We start from the raw sequence: 23591 nt of genomic DNA, 5'->3' as shown, positions 1-23591 counted from the left end.
TCATATTCTATCCCTTCATAGTAGTTACCCTTATTTTTGGCGTATATATATAAGTTGCTCTCTTTAAAATTTTGACATAAAGTTTCTTCTTTTTTTTTAAAATTTTTTTATTGTTATGTTAATCACCATATATTACATAATTTGTTTTGGTGTACTGTTCCATGATTCATTGTTTGTTCATAACACCCAGTGCTCCATGCAGAATGTGCCCTCCTCAATACCCATCACCAGGCTAACCCATCCCCCCAGCCCCTCCCCTCTAGAACCCTCAGTTTGTTTTTCAGAGTCCATCATCTCTCCTGGTTCGTCTCCCCCTCTGACTTACTCCCCTTCATTCTTCCTCTCCTGCTATCTTCTTTTTCTTTTTTCCTAAAATATGCTGCGTTATTTGTTTCAGAAGTACAGATCTGTGATTCAACAGTCTTACACAATTCACAGCGCTCACCGTAGCACATATCTTCCCCAATGTCTATCACCCAGCCACCCCATCCCTCCCACCCCCGACCACTCCAGCAACCTTCAGTTTGTTTCTGAGATTAAGAATTCCTCATATCACTGAGGTCATATGATACATGTCTTTCTCTGATTGAGACATAAAGTTTCTTCTAACAGATCAAAATATTCCCTAAATCACTAGTGTATGGCTTTGTTCTAGTCAACTGCCTGATCACATTCTCTCCTCTTATTTTCTTTCTTTTTTTTTAATCCTCTTCTTTCTTTTTTCAAACACCTTATCAATTCCTTTTTTAAAATGTTTGATAATTTTCATCTTTACTGTCATAGTCCATCCCTTCATCATACAAACCCTTATTTGTACATATTTAAGTCTTTCTTTCTTTACAATTTTAGGGGGCACTTTCTCCTAACAGACCAAAATACACCCAAAATCTAGTGTGTGGCACTGATCTATGCACCAGTCTGATCATAGTTGATCATATTCTGTTTTTTTTTTTTTGGTCCTCTTCTGTTTTTGTTTGTTTTTATCTTTTTCCTTTTCTTTTTTTTTTCTCTTTCTTTTTTCTTTCTTTCCCTTTCTTTTCCCCTGGTCTCATGTCTTTTCTGATTTGTTTAGAGTATATTTTCTGGGGACGTTGTTAAGCTGTTAGCATTCTGTTCTCTCATTCATCTATTCGAGGATAAGCAATATGATAAGATGAAACAACATTAGAATAATTGGAATCCCAGAAGAAGAAGAGAGAGAGAGAGGGGGACAGAAGGTATATTGGAGCATATTATAGCAGAGAACTTCCCTAATGTGGAGAAGGAAACAGGCATCAAAATCCAGGAGGCACATAGAACCCCTCTCAAAATCAATAATAATAGGTCAACACCCTGACATCTAATAGTAAAACTTACAAGACTCAGAGACAAAGAGAAAATCCTGAAAGCAGCTCGGGGGAACAGATATGTAACCTACAATGGTAGAAATATTAGATTGGCAACAGACTTATCCAAAGAGACCTGGCAGGCCAGAAAGGACTGGCATGATATCTTCAGAGCACTAAATGAGAAAAATATGCAGCCAAGAATACTATATCCAGCTAGGCTGTCATTGAAAATAGAAGGAGAGATAAAAAATTTCCAGGACAAACAAAAACTAAAGGAATTTTGCAAACACAAAACCAGCCCTCCAAGAAATATTGAGAAGGGTCCTCTAAGCAAAGACAGAGCCTAAAAGCATAGACCAGAAAGGAACACAGACAATATAAAGTAACAGTCACCTAACAGGCAATACAATGGCACTAAATTCATATCTTTCAATAGTTACCCTGAATGTAAATGGGCTAATGCCCTAATCAAAAGACACGGGCTATCAGATTGGATTAAAAAACAAGACCCATCCATAGGCTGTCTGCAAGAGACTCATTTTAGACCCAAAGACACCCACACATTGGAAGTGAGGGGGTGGACAACAATTTACCATGCTAATGGACACCGAAAGAAACCTAGGGTGGCAATCCTTCTATCAGACAAATTAGATTTTAAACCAAAGACTGTAATAAGAGATGAGGAAGGACACTCTATCCTACTTAAAGGGCTTATCCACCAAGAAGATCAAACAATTATAAATATCTATTCCCCTAACATGGGAACAGCCAATTATATAAGGCAATTAATAACAAAAGCAAAGAAACACATTCACAACAATACAATAATAGTGGGGGACTTTAACATCCCCCATCCACTGAGATGGACAGATCATCTGAGCAAAAGATTAACAAGGAAATAAAGAATTTAAATGATACACTGGACCAAATGGACTTCACAAACATATTCAGAACATTCCATTCCAAAGCAACGGAATACACATTCTTCTCTAGTGCTCATGGAACATTCTCCAGAATAGATCACATCCTGGGTCACCATCAGGTCTCAACTGGTACCAAAAGATTGGGATCGTTCCGTGCATATTTTCCGACAGCAATGCTTTGAAACTAGAAATCAATGACAAGAGGAAAGTTGGAAAGAACTCAAATACATGGAGGCTAAGGAGCATCCTACTAGAGAATGAATGGGTCAACCAGGAAATTAAAGAAAATTAAAAATAAAACATGGAATCAAATGAAAATAAAAACACAACTGTTCAAAATCTTTGGGATGCAGCAAAGGCAGTCCTAAGAGGAAAGTATATAGCAATACAAGCCTTTCTCAAGACACACAAAGGTCTCAAATACACAACCTAACCCCACACCTAAAGGAGCTAGAGAAAAAACAGCCAATTAGGCCTAAACCCAGCAGGAGAAGAGAAATCATAAAGATCAGAGCAGAAATCAATGAAATAGAAACCAAAAGAAGAGTAGAAGAGATCAACGAAACTAGGAGCTGGTTCTTTGAAAGAATTAAGAAGATTGAAAAACCCCTGGCCATAATTATCAAAAAGAAGAGAGAAAGGACCCAAATCAACAAAATCATGAATGAAAGAGGAGAAATCACAACCAACACCAAAGAAATACAAACAATTATAAGAACATATTATGAGCAACTCTATGCCAGCAAATTCGATAACCTGGAAGAAAGGGGTGCATTCCTAGAGATGTATCAACTACCAAAATTGAACCACGAAGAAATAGAAAACCTAAACAGACCTATAACCACTAAGGAAATTGAAGATTTTGGGAGATCCAAAATCTCCCAACAAACAAAGGCCCAGGGCCAGATGGCTTCCCAGGGGAATTCTACCAAACATTTCCTGATGAGTTAATACCTATTCTCCTGAAACTGTTCCAAAAAATAGAAATGGAAGGAAAAGTTCCAAACTCATTTTATGAGGCCAGCATTACCTTGATCCCAAAACCAGACAAAGACCCCATCAAAAAGGAGAATTACAGACCAATATCCTTGATGAACATGGATGCAAAAATTCTCACCAAAATACTAGCCAATAGGATCCAACAGTATATTAAAAGGATTATTCACCACGACCAAGTAGGATTTATCCCTGGGCTGCAAGGCTGGTTCAACATCTGCAAATCAATTAACGTGATACAATACATTAACAAAAGAAAGAACAAGAATCATATGACCCTCTCAATAGATGCAGGAAAAGCATTTGACAAAGTACAGCATCCTTTCTTGATCAAAACTCTTCAGAGTATAGGGATAGAGGGTACATACCTCAATATCATAAAAGCCATCTACGAAAAACCTACAGCGAATATCATTCTCAATGGGGAAAAGCTGAGAGCTTTTCCCCTAAGGTCAGGAACGCGGCAGGGATGTCCACTCTCACCACTGCTATTCAACATATTATTAGAAGTCCTAGCCACAGCAATCAGACAACAAAAAGAAATCAAAGGCATCCAAATCGGCAAAGAGGAAGTCAAACTCTCACTCTTTGCAGATGATATGATACTTTATGTGGAAAACCCAAAAGACTCCACCCCAAAACTGCTAGAACTCATAAAGGAATTCAGTCAAGTAGCAGGCTATAAATTAAATGCACAGAAATCAGTGGCATTCCTATACACCAACAACAAGACAGAAGAGAGACAAATCAAGGAGTCGATCCCATTCACAATTGCACCCAAAACCATTAGATACCTAGGAATAAATTTAACCAAAGAGGCAAAGGATCTGTACTCAAAAAACTATAAAATACTCAGGAAAGAAATTGAAGAAGACACAACGAAATGGAAAAACATTCCATGCTCCTGGATGGGGAGAACCAACATTGTGAAGATGTCAATGCTACCTAGAGCAATCTACACATTCAATGTAATCCCCATCAAAATACCATCCACTTTTTTCAAAGAAATGGAACAAATAATCCTAAATTTTGTATGGACCTGGAAGAGACCCCGAATAGCCAGAGGAATATTGAAAAAGAAAAGCAAAGCTGGCGGCATCACAATTGCGGACTTCCAGCTCTATTACAAAGCTGTCATCATCAAGACAGTATGGTACTGGCACCCTCTAAGTCCATCTGTGTTGTAGATGGCTACATTGAATTAAAAGCTTCTGCACAGCAAAGGAAACAGTCAACAAAACAAAAAGACAACTACTGAGTGGTAAAAGATATTTGCAAATAATCTATCCAATAAGGGATTAATATCCAAACTATATAAAAAAGTATACCAAAAAAATTAATGGTAATTCAATTAAAAATGACAAGAAACATGAGTAGACATTTCTCCAAAGAAGACATCCAGATGATCAACAGACCCATGAAAAGATGGTCAATGGCACTCATGAGCAGGGAAACACAAATCAAAATCACAATGAGATATCAACTGGTACCTGTCAGAATGGATAAAATTAACCACACAGGAAACAACTGATGTTGGCAAAGATGTGGAGAAAGGGGAACCCTCTTGCACAGTTGGTGGGAATGCAAACTGGTGCAGCCACTTGGGACACAGAGTGGAGGGGCTCAAACAATTGAAAATAGATCTACCCTATGATCCATGGATCCCACTACTTGGATTTACCCAAAGAAAATTCATCCTCATACTTGTAGTCATCAGAGAAACTAAGAAAATATCAGGTCAATCTATTTATTCAAATTTTCTTCCCATGTAGACTTCCACCAGAGATATATTTTTACTCATCAGTGTTTAATAGTGACTATGGTAGGCATTCTGGAATATAATAGAATAAATAGTTGAATAATAGAATAAAACAACGAAACTAGTTTTAAAGCACAGGAACATGTTTGTAGAGAAAGTCCCTGACATTAAGCTTTTGATTTCCGAAGCTTCCATTTCAGAGACAACCATGCTGAATAAACACATTGTCAGGTGTGTGACACTATTACCAGATAAGCACTCAGGCTGCCCCAGCCATGAAGAACCTCCTCAGAAAGCCCTGGGTAAACTGGATACTGACACATGAGTGACCATGCCTTCCCTTTCCTTGCCAGAATTTCACTCTTATGTTTTAAACTAGTCAATATAGAGTGAACCTAGGAACCCCTAGCCACTCTGTCCATGGATCCCAATAATGGGCCCCCTAGACCTTTTGGTTATCTCTACAAGAACCTTTGGTAATAAACCTCATCTTGTTAGAGTTCTCTGATGAGTGATGCTGAGCTGTGTCTTGCATTCACAATAAGAACCCAAGGGCAAGTGGAGCCACAGCAGAAGCTCTGGTGAAGGAAGCATCTGTGGGAATGTCCACAAGTACAGGGGTGCAGGGGAGTGTCCACGCTTTCCTACTCAGAGCATCCCTGTCAGAAACCTGAGACCTAAACAGAACAAGATTAGAGACCACATTATTAGGAAGAGGAGTGAAGGTGTGATGTAAAAAGACTGACAGTCTCAAGGTAAAAACTGCTGTTTTGTATTCTCCTCTACAGTAAAGTTATGTGAAGGGCTCTTGGCCAAGTGTAATTTCTTCCATATGAAGAATACAACCATAATTATTTTTTAGGAATTCTAGAGAAAATTTACTTGGCACAATATTAAGTGGTTTAAAAAGAAATTATTTTTAAGAAATCCAACTTGCCCCATGTAAGATGTAGAAATTTCCAGGGACCTGTGATCCAAGGCTTGGGAAAACAATGGGGACATATGAAAATCTAGAGAGGGGAACACTGTCTGTGTATCAGACAGAGCAGAAGCTTAATAAAGTGAGTTAAGCAAATGCATGGAGAAGTTGAATTCAAAGGAACGGAAATTCCAGAAAATATATACAAGGAGCAGATTCTATTTCCACACACTGATTAAAGAATAGCAGTTCCTGGCTCTGAGTCTGTGAACCCTTCAAACATGGGCACTTCTTTAGCCCCAGGATGATGGCCCCTTACATCACTGGAACCCCAGTGATTCTTTTCAGAGCCCTGTTTATGTCTCTGTTCCTCAGGCTGTAGATGAAGGGGTTCAGCATGGGCGTCACCACCGTGTACATCACCGAGGCTACTGCACTTGAGTGGGAGCTCTGGGGAGCAGCAGAGCTAAGGTACACTCCTAGGCTGGTACAAAAAAATAAGGAGACAACAGAGAGGTGAGATGCACAGGTGGAAAATGCTTTATACTTGCCCTGAGCTGAGGATATCCTATGTATGGAGGAAACAATCTTAGAGTAGGAATAAAGGATCCCAGCCAGGGGAGCACCAAGAAGCAACATAATTACGGAATTCATCACCATGTCATTAAGGAAGGTGTCAGAACAGGCCTGCCCAACTACTTGATTGAGTTCACAGAAAAAATGGGGGATTTCCACCTTTGTACGGAAGGACAGCCGCAACACCATTAAACTATGTAACAAGGAATTGAGAACACTGATGACCCAGGACACCAGAACCAGCAGTCCACAGAACCGGGGGTTCATGATGACTGTGTAGTGCAGGGGGTGACAGATGGCCACGAAGCGGTCATAGGCCATCACAGTCAGGAGAAAGTCGTCCCAGGCTCCAAAGTTTAAGAAAAAGTACATCTGTGTGAGGCAGCCGGCATAGGTGATGACTTGGCTCTGAGTCTGGATATTCCACAGCATCTTGGGGATGGTGGTGGAGGTGAAGCAGATGTCTACAAAGGACAGGCTGGCGAGGAAGAAGTACATGGGGGTGTGGAGATGGGAGTCTGAGCTGACGGCCAGGATGATGAGCAGGTTCCCAAGCACAGTGATTAGGTACATGCAGAGGAAAAGCCCAAATATGATGTTCTGTAATTCTGGTTCCTCTGATAATCCCAGAAGAAGAAACTCTGAAATTCCTGTGTCATTGTCTGCTTCCATGTGGTGGTGGTGACTACAAGGAAAGAAAAAAAAAATGCATAAAAGTGTTGAATTATATGGGCTTCATTTATTTATTTATTACTTTTTTTTCTTTTTTTAAGTTGTTCTTTAAATGTCAGTTAGTGGGGCGCTTGGGTGGTTCAGTCGTCAAGCGTCTGCCTTCCACTCAGGTCATGATCCCAGGGTCCTGGGATCCAGCCCCACATCAAGCTCCCTGCTTGGTGGGAAGCCTGCTTCTCCCTCTCCCATTCCCCCTGCTTGTGTTCACTCTCTCGCTGTGTCTCTCTCTGTCAAATAAATAAATACAATCTTAAAAAAAAAAACGGAGATTCATAAAATGCAGGAAAGAAATGGACATGAGAGGTCACAGAGATCTAATAACCTCAAGGGATTCCTGAGAGACTGTGATGAGCAGAAAGCTTCCCCGGTTCTGGCAGCCTTCCAGCCCCTGCCACATGCCCTTGCTGCCCAGAATAATTAACAAAGCAGAAAAATAACAGTGTATCTAAACAAGAAAAGAGTGGTCTTTTTATGATGTCAGACATTTTACTGATTGAATATCCCTCTAGAAAAATGTGCAAAGGGAATAAACCTGCAATTTACAATAGAAAATACACACTGTAGGACACAATGTAGGACATTAGAAGGGGATTTTTAAAGATGAAATAATAAAAGACTTTTCTGAATGATTTTAAGTGCCAAATTTTTGAATCAGAAAACCAGGTTTTGAACATCAGATCTACCACATATACAATGTTGGAACTTGGGAGAGACAATCAATCCATTCCAAATGGGACTATCCTCACTCAGAGAGTGGGGACAGCAGTACCCATCCTCCTAGGGTGGATACAGCATTGGTCACTACATGCAGGAAGCTTATAGCACTGTTCCTTCCTGTGAGTAAATGAGTTATTTTCACCATTGAACAGATTTGGGTGCGTTTTCTCTGCTTTTCACAAATGCCTCCTTCATTTACACACTTTTTGGTCATGAAGTATTACAAGAAAAGCTACTTAGCATACCCCTTGTTGCATATGAAATACACTTTTCCATGTGAATACTCAGTGTGAGAGAAGGTTCTGAGAAATGTGTATCTCAGGAACTGCTGTCGCAAGGGAATAGTTACCTGCATGGGTCTGGGTCTTTCTATAAATACAGAATATGTACAAAACCACCACATTCTAAACAGTCAAATACTCTGATTTCCTGCTCCCCTTAGCTGCAAAACTCCTTGGACATGTTCTAATTTCACTGGAATCACTCTAGGTTCCCCACTCCTTCCCCTGTCTCATCCACCTGGACTTCCATTCCCACCATGTATCGTCAACAACGATGCCTGTATTCCTGGGTCTTATGGACACTTCTCTTTTGAACACACTACGTAAATTAATTATAAATGAATGTACCTAGTCTCAGGTGACGTCAGGTCAAAGTTCTCAGCTTCCATTCTCTCTGCTCCTTTCCTGAAATACCTGCTGAGCTCTCAGCCTCACCTGGTTGGGGTCATTAAGATGAAAGTCTCCATGTGGAGGTCTGAATTCTTCCCCGGATGGTTGATGCTGGAGACCGCAGCTCTGTTCCCAGACAGGACAGCAGGAAGCAAAGAGGCATGGGTCCCCCAGCCAGACTTAGGAACCCAGAAATAACAACCATGTTGTGGCCAGTCCAAGGTTTCACATGCTGAAGCTCTGCAGCAGAGGAGATATTTACAGCTCTGTGTCTGCTCATTAGGCACTGTTTCCATTGTTACTCCCACCTCAGAGCACTCCATTCCCAGTGGGCAACTAGTCTGGACAGAAAGGCAACTTTTCCTGCTGATATTTTGTTCCTGGGAGGCCAGATTAGAAGTCAAGTGAATCCATTTTTTTTTAATCCTCTTTCTCATGAATTTACCTGCCTTCCAGAGTTCTAACCTCCTTGACTTTACCTTAACTTTGAGATACTGAATTTCTTTGGTTGATGGTTTACTTTCCCATTTACAGCTTTAGGGCGATTTTAGTAAATAAGCCATGTGATCCTCTTCCTGTGTGGTTTGGAGAGAAAAGACTCAGTACTCATCTAGAGTTGAGATCAATTCTGTTTGATTCTCTGAAGAAGGGCCCCTGAGTTGACATCAAATATACCTAGGCAAAACACTTTAGTAGGCAGGTAATGTCCCCCGAATATTTCCACATCTTAATCTACAGAATCTCTGGATATGTCTTGTGTCATGGCAAGGGAGAATTAAGGTTGCAAATGGGATTAACATTGCTAGCCAGCTGAGCCAGGATAAAGTTATTCTGATTATCCAGCTGGGCTCAATAGATGACAAGCGTCCTGCAGTTGTGGAAGGGGGAGGCAGCAGTCTTGGAGTCAGAGAGAGATTTCGAGATGCTATTTTGCTGACTTTGAAGGTAAAGGGAAGGGACATAAACCAGAGAGTACAGGTGGCCCTAAACCTGAAACAGGCAAGAAAACCTATTCTCCTCAGACCTCCACAATGAACTCTTCTCTGCAGACAGAGTGATTTTAGCCCAGGGGGACCTATTTCAGTCTTCTGACTTCCAGAACTATCAGAAAATAAACTGATTTGTTTTAAGGGAGCAGCGTGGTCATTTCTTGCAATCACAGTGAAAAAATAATCCAGACATTTATCCAATAACACTTTGTTCAAGGGAAGTGAAATCAGCCTTGGATTTTATTCATTTACATCCTCTTGGATAAGGATAAACCGTGTTGGTGCCCTACTTCCAGTAGACAATGGAGTCTGAAGTCACTGTGGAGTTGTTCAGCCCCACGAGCTGGTACAGAAGATCTCCCATGCCATGAGCCATGCTGACTTGCAGGTACTATCCTAGAAAAACCGAATCCTTAAGGCGATTTGTTCTATCTTAAATCTTTGTGTCCAAATTTTTACATATTTTAACTTTCACGCTAATCTAAATATTCATTCTTTTCATTCTTATCCTCTCCCACTTTCTCTCAAGTTTATTGTGACAGGAAAGATCACCTAATAATGATTCTGTGTGTGTGCACATGAGCACCCAGGTTTACTTCAAAGAAAAGTGTGAATAAACACACGCAGACACAAATATCATACCCCTCACCTTTGAACATTTTCTTAGGATCTACAAAATATGCCCACACCTTTGTTTATTAGCCACAATATCACTCTGAAATTGATTTTATTATCCCCATGTTATCTTCAGAAATAAGAAAACTGAGGCTCAAGCTGAGAGCTTTCCCCCTAAGATCAGGAACACAGCAGGGATGTCCACTATCACCACTGCTATTCAACATATAATTAGAAGTCCTAGCCACAGCAATGAGACAACAAAAAGAAATCAAAGACATCAAATTGGCAAAGAGGAAGTCAAACTCTCACTCTTTGCAGATGATATGATACTTTATGTGGAAAACCCAAAAGACTCCACCCTAAAACTGCTTGAACTCATACAGGAACTCAGTAAACTGGCAGGATATAAAATCAATGCACAGAAATCAGTGGCATCCCTATACACCAACAACAAGACAGAAGAGAGACAAATTAAGGAGTCGATCCCATTTACAATTGCCCCCAAAACCATAAGATTCCTAGGAATAAATCTAACCAAAGAGGCAAAGGATCTGTACTCAGAAAACTATAAAATACTCATGAAAGAAATTGAGGAAGACACAAAGAAATGGAAAAACGTTCCATGCTCATGGATTGGAAGAACAAACATTGTGAAGATGTCAGTGCTACCTAGAGCAATCTACACATTCAATGCAATCCCCATCAAAATACCATCCACTTTTTTCAAAGAAATGGAACAAATAATCTAAAATTTGTATGGAAGCAGAAGAGACCCCGAATAGCCAGAGGAATGTTGAAAAAGAAAAGCAAAGCTGGCGGCATCACAATTCCGGACTTCCGACTCTATTTCAAAGCTGTCATCATCAAGACAGTATGGTACTGGCACAAAAACAGACACATAGATCAATGGAACAGAATAGAGAGCCCTGAAATGGAACCTCAGCTCTATGGTCAACTTATCTTTGACAAAGCAGGAAAGAATGTCCAATGGAAAAAAGTCTCTTCAACAAATGGTGTTGGGAAAATTGGACAGCCACATGCAGAAGAATGAAACTGGACCATTTCCTTACACCACACACAAAAATAGACTCCAAATTAGGTTGAAACACCTAAACGTGAGACAGGCGTCCATCCAAATCCTAAAGGAGTCCATCCAAATTCTAAAGGAGAACACAAGCAGCAACCTCTTCCACCTCAACTGTAGCAACTTCTTCTTAGAGACATTGCCAAAGGCAAGGGAAGCTAGGGCAAAAATGAACTGTTGGGATTTCATCAAGATAAAAAGCTTTTGCACAGCAAAAGAAACCATCCACAACACCAAAAGACAACCGACAGAATGGGAGAAAATATTTGCAAATGACATATCAGATAAAGGGCTAGTATCCAAAATCTATAAAGAACTTACCAAACTCAACACCCAAAGAACAAATAATCCATTCAAGAAATGGGCAGAAGACATGAATAGATATTTTTCCAAAGAAGACTTCCAAATGGCCAACAGACACATGAAAAAGTGCTCAACATCGCTCGGCATCAGGGAAATCCAAATCCAAACCTCAATGAGATACCACCTCACAGAAGTCAGAATGGCTAAAATTAACAAGCCAGGAAACAATAGATGTTGGCGGGGATGCGGAGAAAGGGGCACCCTCCTACACTGTTGGTGGGAATGCAAGCTGGTGCAGCCACTCTGGAAAACAGTATGGAGGTTCCTCAAACACTTGAAAATAGAGCTACCCTATGATCCAGCAATTGCACTACTCGGTATTTATCCCAAATATACAAATGTAGGGATCTGAAGGGGTATGTGCACCCCAATGTTTATAGCAGTAATGTCCACAATAGCCAAACTGTGGAAATAACCAAGATGTCCATCGACAGATGAATGGATAAGGAAGAATTGGTATATATACACAACAGAATATTATGCAGCCATCAAAAGGAATGAGATCTTGCCATTTGCAACGACGTGGTTGCAACTGGAGGGTGTTATGCTGAGTGAAATAAGTCAATCAAAGAAAGACATGTATCATATGACCTCACTGATATGAGGAATTCCTAATCTCAGAAATCAAACTGAGGGTTGCAAGAGTGGTGGGGTGTGGCAGGGATGGGGTGGCTGGGTGATAGACATTGGGGAGGGTATGTGCTATGATGAGTGGTGTGAATTGTGCAAGACTGTTGAATCACAGATCTGTACCTCTGAAACAAATAATGCAATATATGTTAAGTAAAGAAGAAGAAGAAGAAGAAGAAGAAGATAGCAGGAGGGGAAGAATGAAGCGGGGGAAATCAGAGGGGGAGACGAACCATGAGAGATGATGGACTCTGAAAAACAAACTGAGGTTTCTAGAGGGGAGGGGCGTGGGTGGATGGGTTAGCCTGGTGATGGGTATTAAAGAGGGCACGTTCTGCATGAAGCACTGGGTGTTATGCACAAACAATGAATCATAGAACACTACTTCCAAAACAATGATGTAATGTATGGTGATTAACATAACAATAAAAATGAAAAAAAAGGTTCAAAAAAAAGAAAAATGAGGGTCAGGGGCATGAAATTTTAATAACTTACAGAACAAAGTAGTTAAAGCTTATTGTGCACTTTCTGGAATTTATAGAAACAGAATCATTCAGAATGTCCTCCTAAATGTTGCACAACTCCTTTATGCATCAATCTGTATAGTTTATTTAAAAATTTTTTCAAAGTGTACTTGACACACAGTTCTTTAGTTTCCAGTGTGTAACATAGTGATTCAACCGCCAACTCTTTAGGCTATGATGGGCTCACCACAAACGTGAAGCTATGTACTTTAAGTAGGTGCAGTTTATTACATATAATTATACTTCAGGGATATAGTTGAAGGAAAAAGTCTAGTGAACCATAGCTGAGGGTAAGATCTAGTGCACTGGTGTAGCTGATTCACAATGAATAGGGATGGAAGGTATCACTCCTAACTAGGAAGAAAGCAAAGTGTCTCTAGTGATATGGGAAAAAGAAATTAAATTAAGTTAATTCACATTTGGTATGCCTGCTCTAAATCAGTTCCTGGTACTGATTTTATATTCAAAGTACTCTTTCCTAAAGAAAAAAGAAGGCCCAAAGTGAGTAAAACAAAGGAAATCATAAAAAAGAAACATTTTGTATAGTAATAAAATTTTTGAAATTTTGCTTCATCATATTTGCGATTATCCTGACACGAAGAATATACCTGGCAAATCTATTTGTTCAAATTTGTCTTTCCATGTAGACTGCACTGGGAGGTACATGTTTGCTACTCAGTGTTTGCCAGTGGCTATGGTAGGCTTCCTGGACAGGGAGCTGCATCACAGAATAAAAGCAGGAGACCAGTTCAGAAACACAGGAGCATGTTTCCAGAGTAACTGCCTGACATTAAGCATTTTGATTGTAATGTAATGACCTGACATTAAGCTTTTGATCTCTGAGGCATGCATTTCTAAGGTAGTCAGGGTGAGTAAACACACTATTAGGTGAGGGACACAATTACCAGATAAGCGCTCAGGCTGCCCCCGCTATGAAGTACCTCTTCAAAAAGCCCTGGGTAACCTCCATACTGACACAAGAGTGACCCTGATTTTCCCATTGAGCACCCAAATTCTAATCATATAAAAATCTCCAATAAAGTGTGAACCCACAAACCCCTAACCACTCTGGCCATGGGCCCTAGGAAAGGCAGATCCCTCAGGGGAGCTCTGTCTCCCTCTCAATGCCACTCTCCCTCTCTGACAGCTCCCTGAATGGCTTTGGGATCCCAGGTGCTCTCCAGGAGCTGTGAGGATAAAACTGGTTTTGTTACAGTTCCTTGATGGTCATTGCTGAGGTGTGCCTTGCAATCACAGTAAGAACCCAAGGGCCAGTGTGGACCCAGCAGAGGCTCTGGTCAGAGAAGTATCTGTGGGAATGTCCAGAAGCACAGGGGTGCAGGGGAGTGCCCAGGGTTCCCGAGCCTAAGCATCCCTGTCACAACCTGAGACTTCAACAGAACAACGTTAGAGTCCACATCATCAGGAAGAGGAGTGAAGGAAGCGATGTAAAAAGATATACAGACTCTAGGTGAACCCTGGGCTTTTCTATTTTCATCTACAATAAAATGATGTGAAGGGCTTAGTGGCCAAGTGTAGTTACTTCCAAATGGAGAACACAACTCAACACTATCCTTCTGGAAAAGCTAGGGAAAATTTACTTGGCATGGTAGAAGTCTATGAAATAAATTTATTTTTAAGAAATCCAACTTGCCCCATGAAAGATACAGAAATTTCCGGGCATTTGTGTCCAAGGTTGGGGAAAATTTTGGGATTGTATGCAAATGGACAAAGGGGAAGCTGTCTGTATATCAGCCAGAGCCAAAACTTAGTAAAGTGAGTTACCTAAATGTATCGAGAAGTGGAATTATTCAAACAAATGAAAATTCCAGGAAACATGTGGAAGGAGCAAGTTCTAGTTCCACAGCCTGATCTAAGAATGGCAGTTCCAGGCTCTCAGGCTCTGAGCCCTGCAATCATGGGCACTTCTTCAACCCCAGGACCATTGGCCTTTATATCACTGGAAACCCAGTGATTCTTTTCAGAGCCCTCTTTATGTCTCTGTTCCTCAGGCTGTAGATGAAGGGGTTCAGCATGGGCGTCACCACCGTGTACATCACCGAGGCTACTGCACTTGAGTGGGAGCTCTGGGGAGCAGCAGAGCTAAGGTACACTCCTAGAATTGTACAATAAAACAGGGAGACAACGGAGAGGTGAGATGCACAGGTGGAAAATGCTTTATACTTGCCCTGAGCTGAGGATATCCTACGTACGGAGGAAACAATCTTCGAGTAGGAATAAAGAATCCCAGCCAGGGGAGCGCCACCAAGCAGCACAATTCCGAAATACATAACCATATCATTAAGGAAGGTGTCGGAACAGGCCTGCCCAACTACTTGATTGAATTCACAGAAAAAATGGGGGATTTCCACCTTTGTACGGAAGGACAGCCACAACACCATTAAATTCTGTAACAAGGAATTGAGAACATTGATGACCCAGGACACCAGAAGCAGCAGTCCACAGAACCGGGAGTTCATGATGACCGTGTAGTGCAGGGGGTGACAGATGGCCACGAAGCGGTCATAGGCCATCACAGTCAGGAGAAAGTCATCCCAACCTCCAAAGAGTATGAAAAAGTACATCTGTGTGAGGCAGCCGGCATAGGTGATGACTTGGCTCTGAGTCTGGATGTTCCACAGCATCTTGGGGATGGTGGTGGAGGTGAAGCAGATGTCTACAAAGGACAGGCTGGCGAGGAAGAAGTACATGGGGGTGTGGAGATGGGAGTCTGAGCTGATGGCCAGGATGATGAGCAGGTTCCCCAGTACAGTGATTGGGTACATGTAGAGGAAAAGCCCAAATATGATGGGCTGTAATTCTGGTTCCTCTGATAATCCCAGAAGAAGAAACTCTGAAATTCCTGTGTCATTGTCTCCTTCCATGTGGTGGTGCTGCCTACAAGGAAAGAAAAAAAAACCATAAAAGTGTTGAAATTTATGGGCTTCATTTATTTATGTAATACTTTTTTTTTCTTTTTTTAAAGTTTTTCTTTAAATGTCAGTTATTGGGCCACATGGGTGGTTCAGCCGTCAAACGTCTGCCTTTGACTCAGGTCATGAGCCCAGGGTCCTTGGTTCGAGCCCCGCATCGGGCTCCCTGCTTGGCGGGAAGCCTGCTTCTCCCTCTCCCATTCCCCCTGCTTGTGTTCCCTCTCTTGCTGTGTCTCTCTCTGTCAAATAAATAAATAAAATCTTTAAAAAAACCAAAAGGAGGTTCATAAAACGCACGGAAGAATTGGACACGAGTGGTAAAGGAGATCTAATAAACTCAGGGGATTCCTGAGAGACTGTGATGAGCAGAAAGCTTCCCCGGTTCTGGCAGCCTTCCAAGCCCCTGCCACATGCCCTTGCTGCCCAGAATAATTAACAAAGCAGAAAAAGAACAGTGTAACCAAAGAAGAAAAGAGTGGGCTTTTTATGATGTCAGACATTTTACTGATTGAATATCCCTCTAGAAAAATGTGCAAAGGGAATAAACCTGCAATTTAGAACAGAAAATACACACTGTAGTACTCAATGTAGGACAATAGAAGGGGATTTTTAAAGATGAAATAATAAAAGACTTTTCCAAATGATTTTAAGTGCCAAATTTTTGAATCAGAAAACCAGGTTTTGAACATCAGATCTACCACATATACAATGTTGGAACTTGGGAGAGACAATCAATCCATTCCAAATGGGACTATCCTCACTCAGAGAGTGGGGACAGCAGTACCCATCCTCCTAGGGTGGATACAGCATTGGTCACCACATGTAGGAAGCTTATAGCACTGTTCCTTCCTGTGAGTAAATGAGTTATTTTCACCATTGAACAGATTTGGGAGCGTTTTCTCTGCATTTCACAAATGCCTCCATCGTTTACACTCTTTTTGGTCATGAAGTGTTACAAAGTAAAGCTAGTTAGCATACCCCCTGTTGCATATGAAACACACTTTTCCATGTGAATACTCAGTGTGAGAGAAGGTTCTGAGAAATGTGCATCTCAGGAACTGCTGTCGCAAGGGAATAGTTACCTGCATGGGTCTGGGTCTTTCAATAAATACACAACATGTTCAAAACCCACGACACCCTAAACAGTTCACCACCCATGCTCCAAGCCAAATACTGTGATTTCCTGCTCCCCTTAGCTGCAAAACTCCTCGGATATGTTCTAATTTCACTGGAACCACTTTAGGTCCCCCATTCCTTCCCCTGTCTCATCCAACTGGACTTCCATTCCCACCATGTATCGTCAACAACGATGCCTGTATTGCTGGGTCCTATGGACACTTCTCTTTAACACACTACATAAATTAATTATAAATGAGTGTACCTAGTCTCAGGTGACCTCAGGTCAAAGTTCTCAGCTTCCATTCTTGAGATGGCATAGGCTTGCAGGCCCCTTGCGAGCCAGGGTCATTCAAGGACTGCAGTGAGAGTTAGGAAAGCCAGGCAAACCTGAGCAAGGAGGAGAAAATGTTCTCTTCCCCTTATCTCATGTTGCAAGTTCTGAATGCCTGGATCTGCAAGAAGTGGCTCTTGCCTAGATTAGAGGCGTCCCTCCTTAGGACAACAACATGCTGTCTCCAGAGGAAGGGTGGCTGAGAGAATTCTTTAATGTATCTTTCTTCAAGGATGTTAGTTTAATCCCATTATGTGTGAAAGTACATATTGTTATGCTTACTTGATTGCTACAAGTATATAGCTATGTGGAAAATAAACGACAGCATGCAGTTGCAAGTGCTGCCTTTGCTCTGCATCCCCTGTGTCCCGGTGATTTCGCGACCCTTACCCAGGGACCCCAACGCACTAGACGTTGACAATTGGCGCCCGAACAGGGACCCTGAAGGACGTTCAGGAAGGGTGAGTAACTTAAAATAACAGGGTTATGGGACAAGAAACTTCTACTCCTTATGTTCGAATGCTGAAGCATTCACTTGCTGTCTATGGCATTACTGTTGCTTCTACTGATATTGAAATGTGCTTAAAGGTGGTTCGAGAGTGGAACCCATGGTTTCCGGAGGAGGGTACTTTCGATATGGATAGCTGGCAGCGGGTTCGACATAATGTCGAAAAGGCGATGAGACAAGGAGAGAAAATTCCCGTGCGATTTTGGTCCATCTGGTCAATTATATTTACAGTACTTAAGGCAATGGAGGATGACCGCACGGTTGGGAATTTTCATGAGGAGATGGCTCCTTCTATACAAGATCTTCCTCTTGATACAGATGAAAAAAGGGCGGTAGTAAGAGATACTTTTGAGCTTGCACCGTCTCAGGAACCGAGTGAGTGTGGCCACATTGAAACAAAACCAAAAGTAAAATCGGATTCCGGGACGGAGCACTTACAAAAGATTCTCCAGCGGGTTCTAGCTATAGCAGAGGGATCTAAGAAGCCCCCTAAAAAACCCTCCGCTCCACCTCTGCCACCCGCACCAGGTCTTTCTCTTAAGAATCCTTTCCTTTCTGCTGCCTTGGCTGAGCTTGATGCGCTAGAAGATAGCGATGATGAGAGCGAGGCTGATAATTCTGTCTTTGCTTTTCCTGTTATCAGGCCTCCCCCGGTCCAGGGAGTAGCACAAGCACCATATTATGAAGGTATCGGAATAGAGGATATCGGTCGCTTGAAAAAGGCAGTGTCTCTATATGGACCACAGTCACATTATGTGAAGGAGCTACTTAATGGATTAGCTCGACATTATAATAATTTCTCTCCTGAAGATTGGAGGGTCCTTTGTAGAGCCCTTCTGAAGGAGCCTGAGTATCTGCAATGGCAGATGTGGTTTTCTGAACTATGTATGGATCGGGCTCGTCAGAATGCATTAAGTCCTAACCCTCGTATACAGGTTATAAGTTATCAAATGTTGGCAGGGATAGGCCAATATTCTGATATTGCTGCTCAGGTTAATACCCCTAAAGAAATTCATGAGCAATTGCGGGAGATAGGTTTAGAGGCTTGGGAATGTATTCGGCCAACAGGGGAGCACTATGGATCATGGACTAAAGTTATTCAAAAGACTAATGAGCCTTATGTTGAATTTTTATCACGATTAAAACTAACTTTAGAAAGGACTGTTATTGGAGAGGAAGCTAAACAACAGTTGTTGAGGTTACTAGCATATGGGAATGCTAATGAGGATTATAAGAGAGTTATATTACCTATTAAGGATACAGGAGACATTAACACTTTTATGAAGGCCTGTAAGGATGTAACATCAGAAAGTCGAAAGATGCAGCTATTTGCTGAAACTATGGCCACTACTTGGCATTCCTTGCAGTCCAAACAACTAGATAAGATGAAATGTTTTGGCTGCGGGCAACCAGGACATTTGAGAAAGAATTGTAAAGGGAAGAAACTTGATAAAGGGCGTGGGCCTGGAATTTGTCCACGATGTAAAAAGGGAAAGCATTGGGCTCGAGAATGTCATGCTAAACTAAATACCAGTTTTGCAGAGAAGCACCAGGGAAACTCCATTTCGGGCCCTACCCCGGGCCCAGGACAAACGAACAGGGGAAACCAACTATATTCTCCCTTAGCCCAGCCACCCAACACAGCGCCGCAATGGATATACCAGCCATAAAATCATTTACTTTAAAAGGAGGGGACAAACCGCAGAGAGTGCCCACTGGCATTTATGGACCTTTGCCAACTGGCACCTTTGCTTTATTAACTGGACGCTCAAGCCTGACATCAAAGGGAGTAATAGCTCATTTAGGCATAATTGATGCTGATTATATGGGAGAAATCCAAATTCTTATGTCTTCCCTAGTTGATATATCTTTTGAAGCAGGAGAACGCATTGCCCAATTATTGTTATTACCTTACCTTTCTGTCGGTCAGTCTACTGTTATTAGGCATGGGGGATTCGGTAGTACAGACACAAAAAATGTTTTTTGGACTACACAGATAACTCATATGCAGCCCTTGATGAAAGTTAAATTGAATACTAAAGATATTACTGTTTTACTAGATACTGGATCAGACATCACTATTATTAAGACTGCTGATTGGCCTGAGAAGCTCCCCTATACTATCGTGCCTTGTCACATAAAAGGAGTTGGCAATACTCCCGTTCACAGTATCGGCCTAGCTACTCAGTTCGTGACATTTACTTCCCAGGATGGTCAGATGGCTGTCCTAAAACCATATATTTTAGATGTTCCTTTAAATATTTTGGGCCGCAATGTCCTAGAGCAGTGGGGAGCTCATCTCGAATTCTAATTGTAGATGGAACCCATCAAAATTTTATGGAAATCTAAAGATCCTTTGTGGATTGAACAATGGCCTTTAACTAAGGAAAAACTTACTGCTGCCCATCAATTGGTTCAAGAACAATTGCAAAAGCAACATATTGAGCATTCCACTTCCCCGTGGAATTCTCCAATTTTTGTTATAAAGAAGACCTCAGGTAAATGGCGTCTACTTACTGATCTACGTGGGGTTAACAACTCCATGTTCCCTATGGGGGCCCTTCAGCCTGGTATACCTTCACCAGCTGTCTTACCAAAAGGTTGGCATACTGTAGTTATTGATCTGCAAGACTGTTTCTTCACTATCCCTGTGCATAAAGATGATAGAAAATGCTTTGCCTTTTCCCTTCCCCCTATAAAGAGACAGGGACCTCATCAAAGGTTCCAATGGAAAGTTTTACCTCAAGGCATGATGAACTCTCCTACTATGTGCCAGCTTTATGTTGATGCTGCTTTGCACCCTGTACGGCAAAGGTGGTCCCATGTATACATATCTCATTATATGGATGACATCCTGTTCGCTAGCCCTCATCAAAATGAATTGGATGAAATTTTAAAATTATTACCTGAGTACTTTGCTCCTTTTGGCTTAATAATTGCCCCAGAGAAAATTCAAAAAGGAGATATCATCAATTATCTGGGATATGTGATAGAAAGAAATGCAATTAGGCCACAGAAGATGGCTATTCGTAGGGATAACTTGAGAACTTTAAATGATTTCCAAAAACTATTAGGGGATATTAATTGGTTGCGACCCTCTCTAGGTATCCCTACTTACCGATTGCATAACTTATTTGAAACCCTACAGGGAAACCCTGATATCAATAGCCCCAGACAACTTACTACTGAAGCCGAAATTGAACTACAGTTTGTAGAGGAAAAAATTAAATCTGCTTTCTTAACCCGAATTGATCCCTCCTTGCCTCTAAAATTGTATATTCTTCATACATGGCAATATCTCACGGCTATACTAGGTCAAAATGAGTTACCCATTGAATGGATCTATACTAAACATCATTTTTCAAAAAATATTACTCCCTATGGTATTCAAATAGCATATCTAATAGAACAAGCCCGAGATAGGGCTGTCACTATGACTGGCTATGACATTATGGACATTATTATCCCCTGTCCAAGGATCAATTTTCATTTTTGTTACGAAATATGGAAGTAAAAAATTTCAAGCCTTTTGTAAACAATATAGTATAATGCATAAAACAGGCATTGAGTACAACCCCCAAGGACAGGCTATTGTGGAACGCGCACATAGTACTTTAAAGTTGCAAATTAAAAAATTAAAAAGGAGGAAAAAGGATCATATATTATCATTTACTCAATCTAATGCGCGTTCTATTTTGATACAGGCACTATTTACACTCAATTTCTTGAATCTTCCGCAAGGAGATATTCTTTCCCGAGCAGAAAAGCATTTCATAGAGGGAGAGGCTGCTCCTCCTCCGTTAAATGAAAAAATATGGTTTAAACCGGCTGCAGATGCAGAATGGCAACCAGGGCTATTACTTTATAGAGGGAAGGGTTATCCTTATGTCTCCACAGAGGATGGACGGACCTGTTCCTGGCTCCCCGCGAGGTGGATCCAGCCAAGGACCAATTCGAACGGCACCGTATCCTGTCAGACGACGGATGGGAAATCCGGACCAGGATGAGCTTCCGTTACAAGCCATGGCACACCTGAAAATTTATTTTTGGCTTGCACACCCGAAAATTTGTTTTTGACCATGTGCGCTTTACTTACTGTATCATCCTCCGCTGAAGCGACAGATGATACCACCGCAGAACAACTGGAGTAAGCCAATGGTAAATCATCAATTGATGGCCTGGGGAGATGGCGGCATTGCAGATCCTCGTGTAGCACATCAGAAATTTCCTGATCATATTAAAACACACTTATGGAAAATTGCAGCCGCGCTTAAGACTGTTAGAATTTACAATGGAACTTTTTCTGGCACAGCGAACTCTGCGTCAACTTATAACTTCACTATTTCTAAAGAAATGAATGTAATTGCTTGTGTACCTCTGCCATATCTATTTCTGGTTGGGAATTTTAGCTTTGATAATGGAATTAACTGTATCAAATGTCGACTATACTCTTGTGTTAATAGTTCTATAGAATTTAAGCCAGAATATTCCTTAAACAACTTGAGGGACTGGATCCTAAAGGTATCATTCAGAGTTTAGGGCATACCGCTGGAGGAATGGGCATTGTGTTGCTAGTTGTTATCTTATGCTTTACGCTGCTACATTTCTGCTATATAAAACCGTCCCAGAATTCTATGGCCACCCTCTGGAAGGCAATTTTATTAAAACAAAAGAAAAAAGGGGGAAATGAGATGGCATAGGCTTGCAGGCCCCTTGCGAGCCAGGGTCATTCAAGGACTGCAGTGAGAGTTAGGAAAGCCAGGCAAACCTGAGCAAGGAGGAGAAAATGTTCTCTTCCCCTTATCTCATGTTGCAAGTTCTGAATGCCTGGATCTGCAAGAAGTGGCTCTTGCCTAGATTAGAGGCGTCCCTCCTTAGGACAACAACATGCTGTCTCCAGAGGAAGGGTGGCTGAGAGAATTCTTTAATGTATCTTTCTTCAAGGATGTTAGTTTAATCCCATTATGTGTGAAAGTACATATTGTCATGCTTACTTGATTGCTACAAGTATATAGCTATGTGGAAAATAAACGACAGCATGCAGTTGCAAGTGCTGCCTTTGCTCTGCATCCCCTGTGTCCCGGTGATTTCGCGACCCTTACCCAGGGACCCCAACGCACTAGACGTTGACACATTCTCTCTGCTCCTTTCCTGAAATACCTGCTGAGCTCTCAGGCTCACCTGGTTGGGGTCTCTATGATGAAAGTCTCCATGTGGAGGTCTGATTCCTCCCCGGATGGTTGATGCTGGAGACCGCAGCTCTGTTCCCAGACAGGACAGCAGGAAGCAGAGAGGCATGGGTCCCCCAGCCAGACTTAGGAACCCAGAAATAACAACCATGTTGTGGCCAGTCCAAGGTTTCACATGCTGAAGCTCTGCAGCAGAGGAGATATTTACAGCTCTGTGTCTGCTCATTAGGCACTGTTTCCATTGTTACTCCCACCTCAGAGCACTCCATTCCCAGTGGGCAACTGGTCTGGACAGAAAGGCAACTTTTCCTGCTGATACTTGGTTCCTGGGAGGCCAGATTAGAAGTCAAGTGAATCCATTTTTTTTTTTTAATCCTCTTTCTCATGAATTTACCTGCCTTCCAGATTCTAACCTCCTTGACTTTACCTTAACTTTGAGATGATACTGAATTTCTTTAGTTGATGGTTTACTTTACCATTTACAGCTTTAGGGTGATTTTAGTAAATAAGCCATGTGATCCTCTTCCTGTGTGGTTTGGAGAGAAAAGACTCAGTACTCACCCTAGAGTTGAGATCAGTTGTGTTTGATTCTCCAAAGAAGGGCCCCTGAGTTGACATTAAATATACCTCGGAAAAACACTTTAGTCGGCAGAATAATGTCCCCCGAATATTTCCACATCTT

The 23591-nt window shown here is 41.5% G+C and overlaps 2 protein-coding genes across 2 annotated transcripts; both read right to left on the bottom strand.

Moving 5' to 3' along the window:
- Positions 1-6240: 6240 nt before the first annotated feature.
- LOC114202849 (olfactory receptor 7A17) lies at positions 6241-7173 on the bottom strand. Its single transcript, XM_028096238.2, has one exon. It carries the CDS (start codon positions 7171-7173, stop codon positions 6241-6243), a length of 933 nt encoding a protein of 310 aa, XP_027952039.2.
- A 7608-nt stretch (positions 7174-14781) lies between these two features.
- LOC148165177 (olfactory receptor 7A17-like) lies at positions 14782-15714 on the bottom strand. The gene has a single exon (XM_088022455.1). It carries the CDS (start codon positions 15712-15714, stop codon positions 14782-14784), a length of 933 nt encoding a protein of 310 aa, XP_087878581.1.
- Between the last annotated feature and the right edge of the window lie 7877 nt (positions 15715-23591).

Source organism: Eumetopias jubatus, unplaced genomic scaffold, assembly GCF_037043125.1.
Source record: "Eumetopias jubatus isolate StellerSeaLion01/CBP00866 unplaced genomic scaffold, mEumJub1_p1.0 scaffold_1, whole genome shotgun sequence".
In the NCBI taxonomy this organism is placed as follows: domain Eukaryota; kingdom Metazoa; phylum Chordata; class Mammalia; order Carnivora; family Otariidae; genus Eumetopias; species Eumetopias jubatus.
The sequence above is the reverse complement of the archived record's forward strand: the minus strand, read 5'-3'. Positions and strand labels throughout refer to the sequence as shown.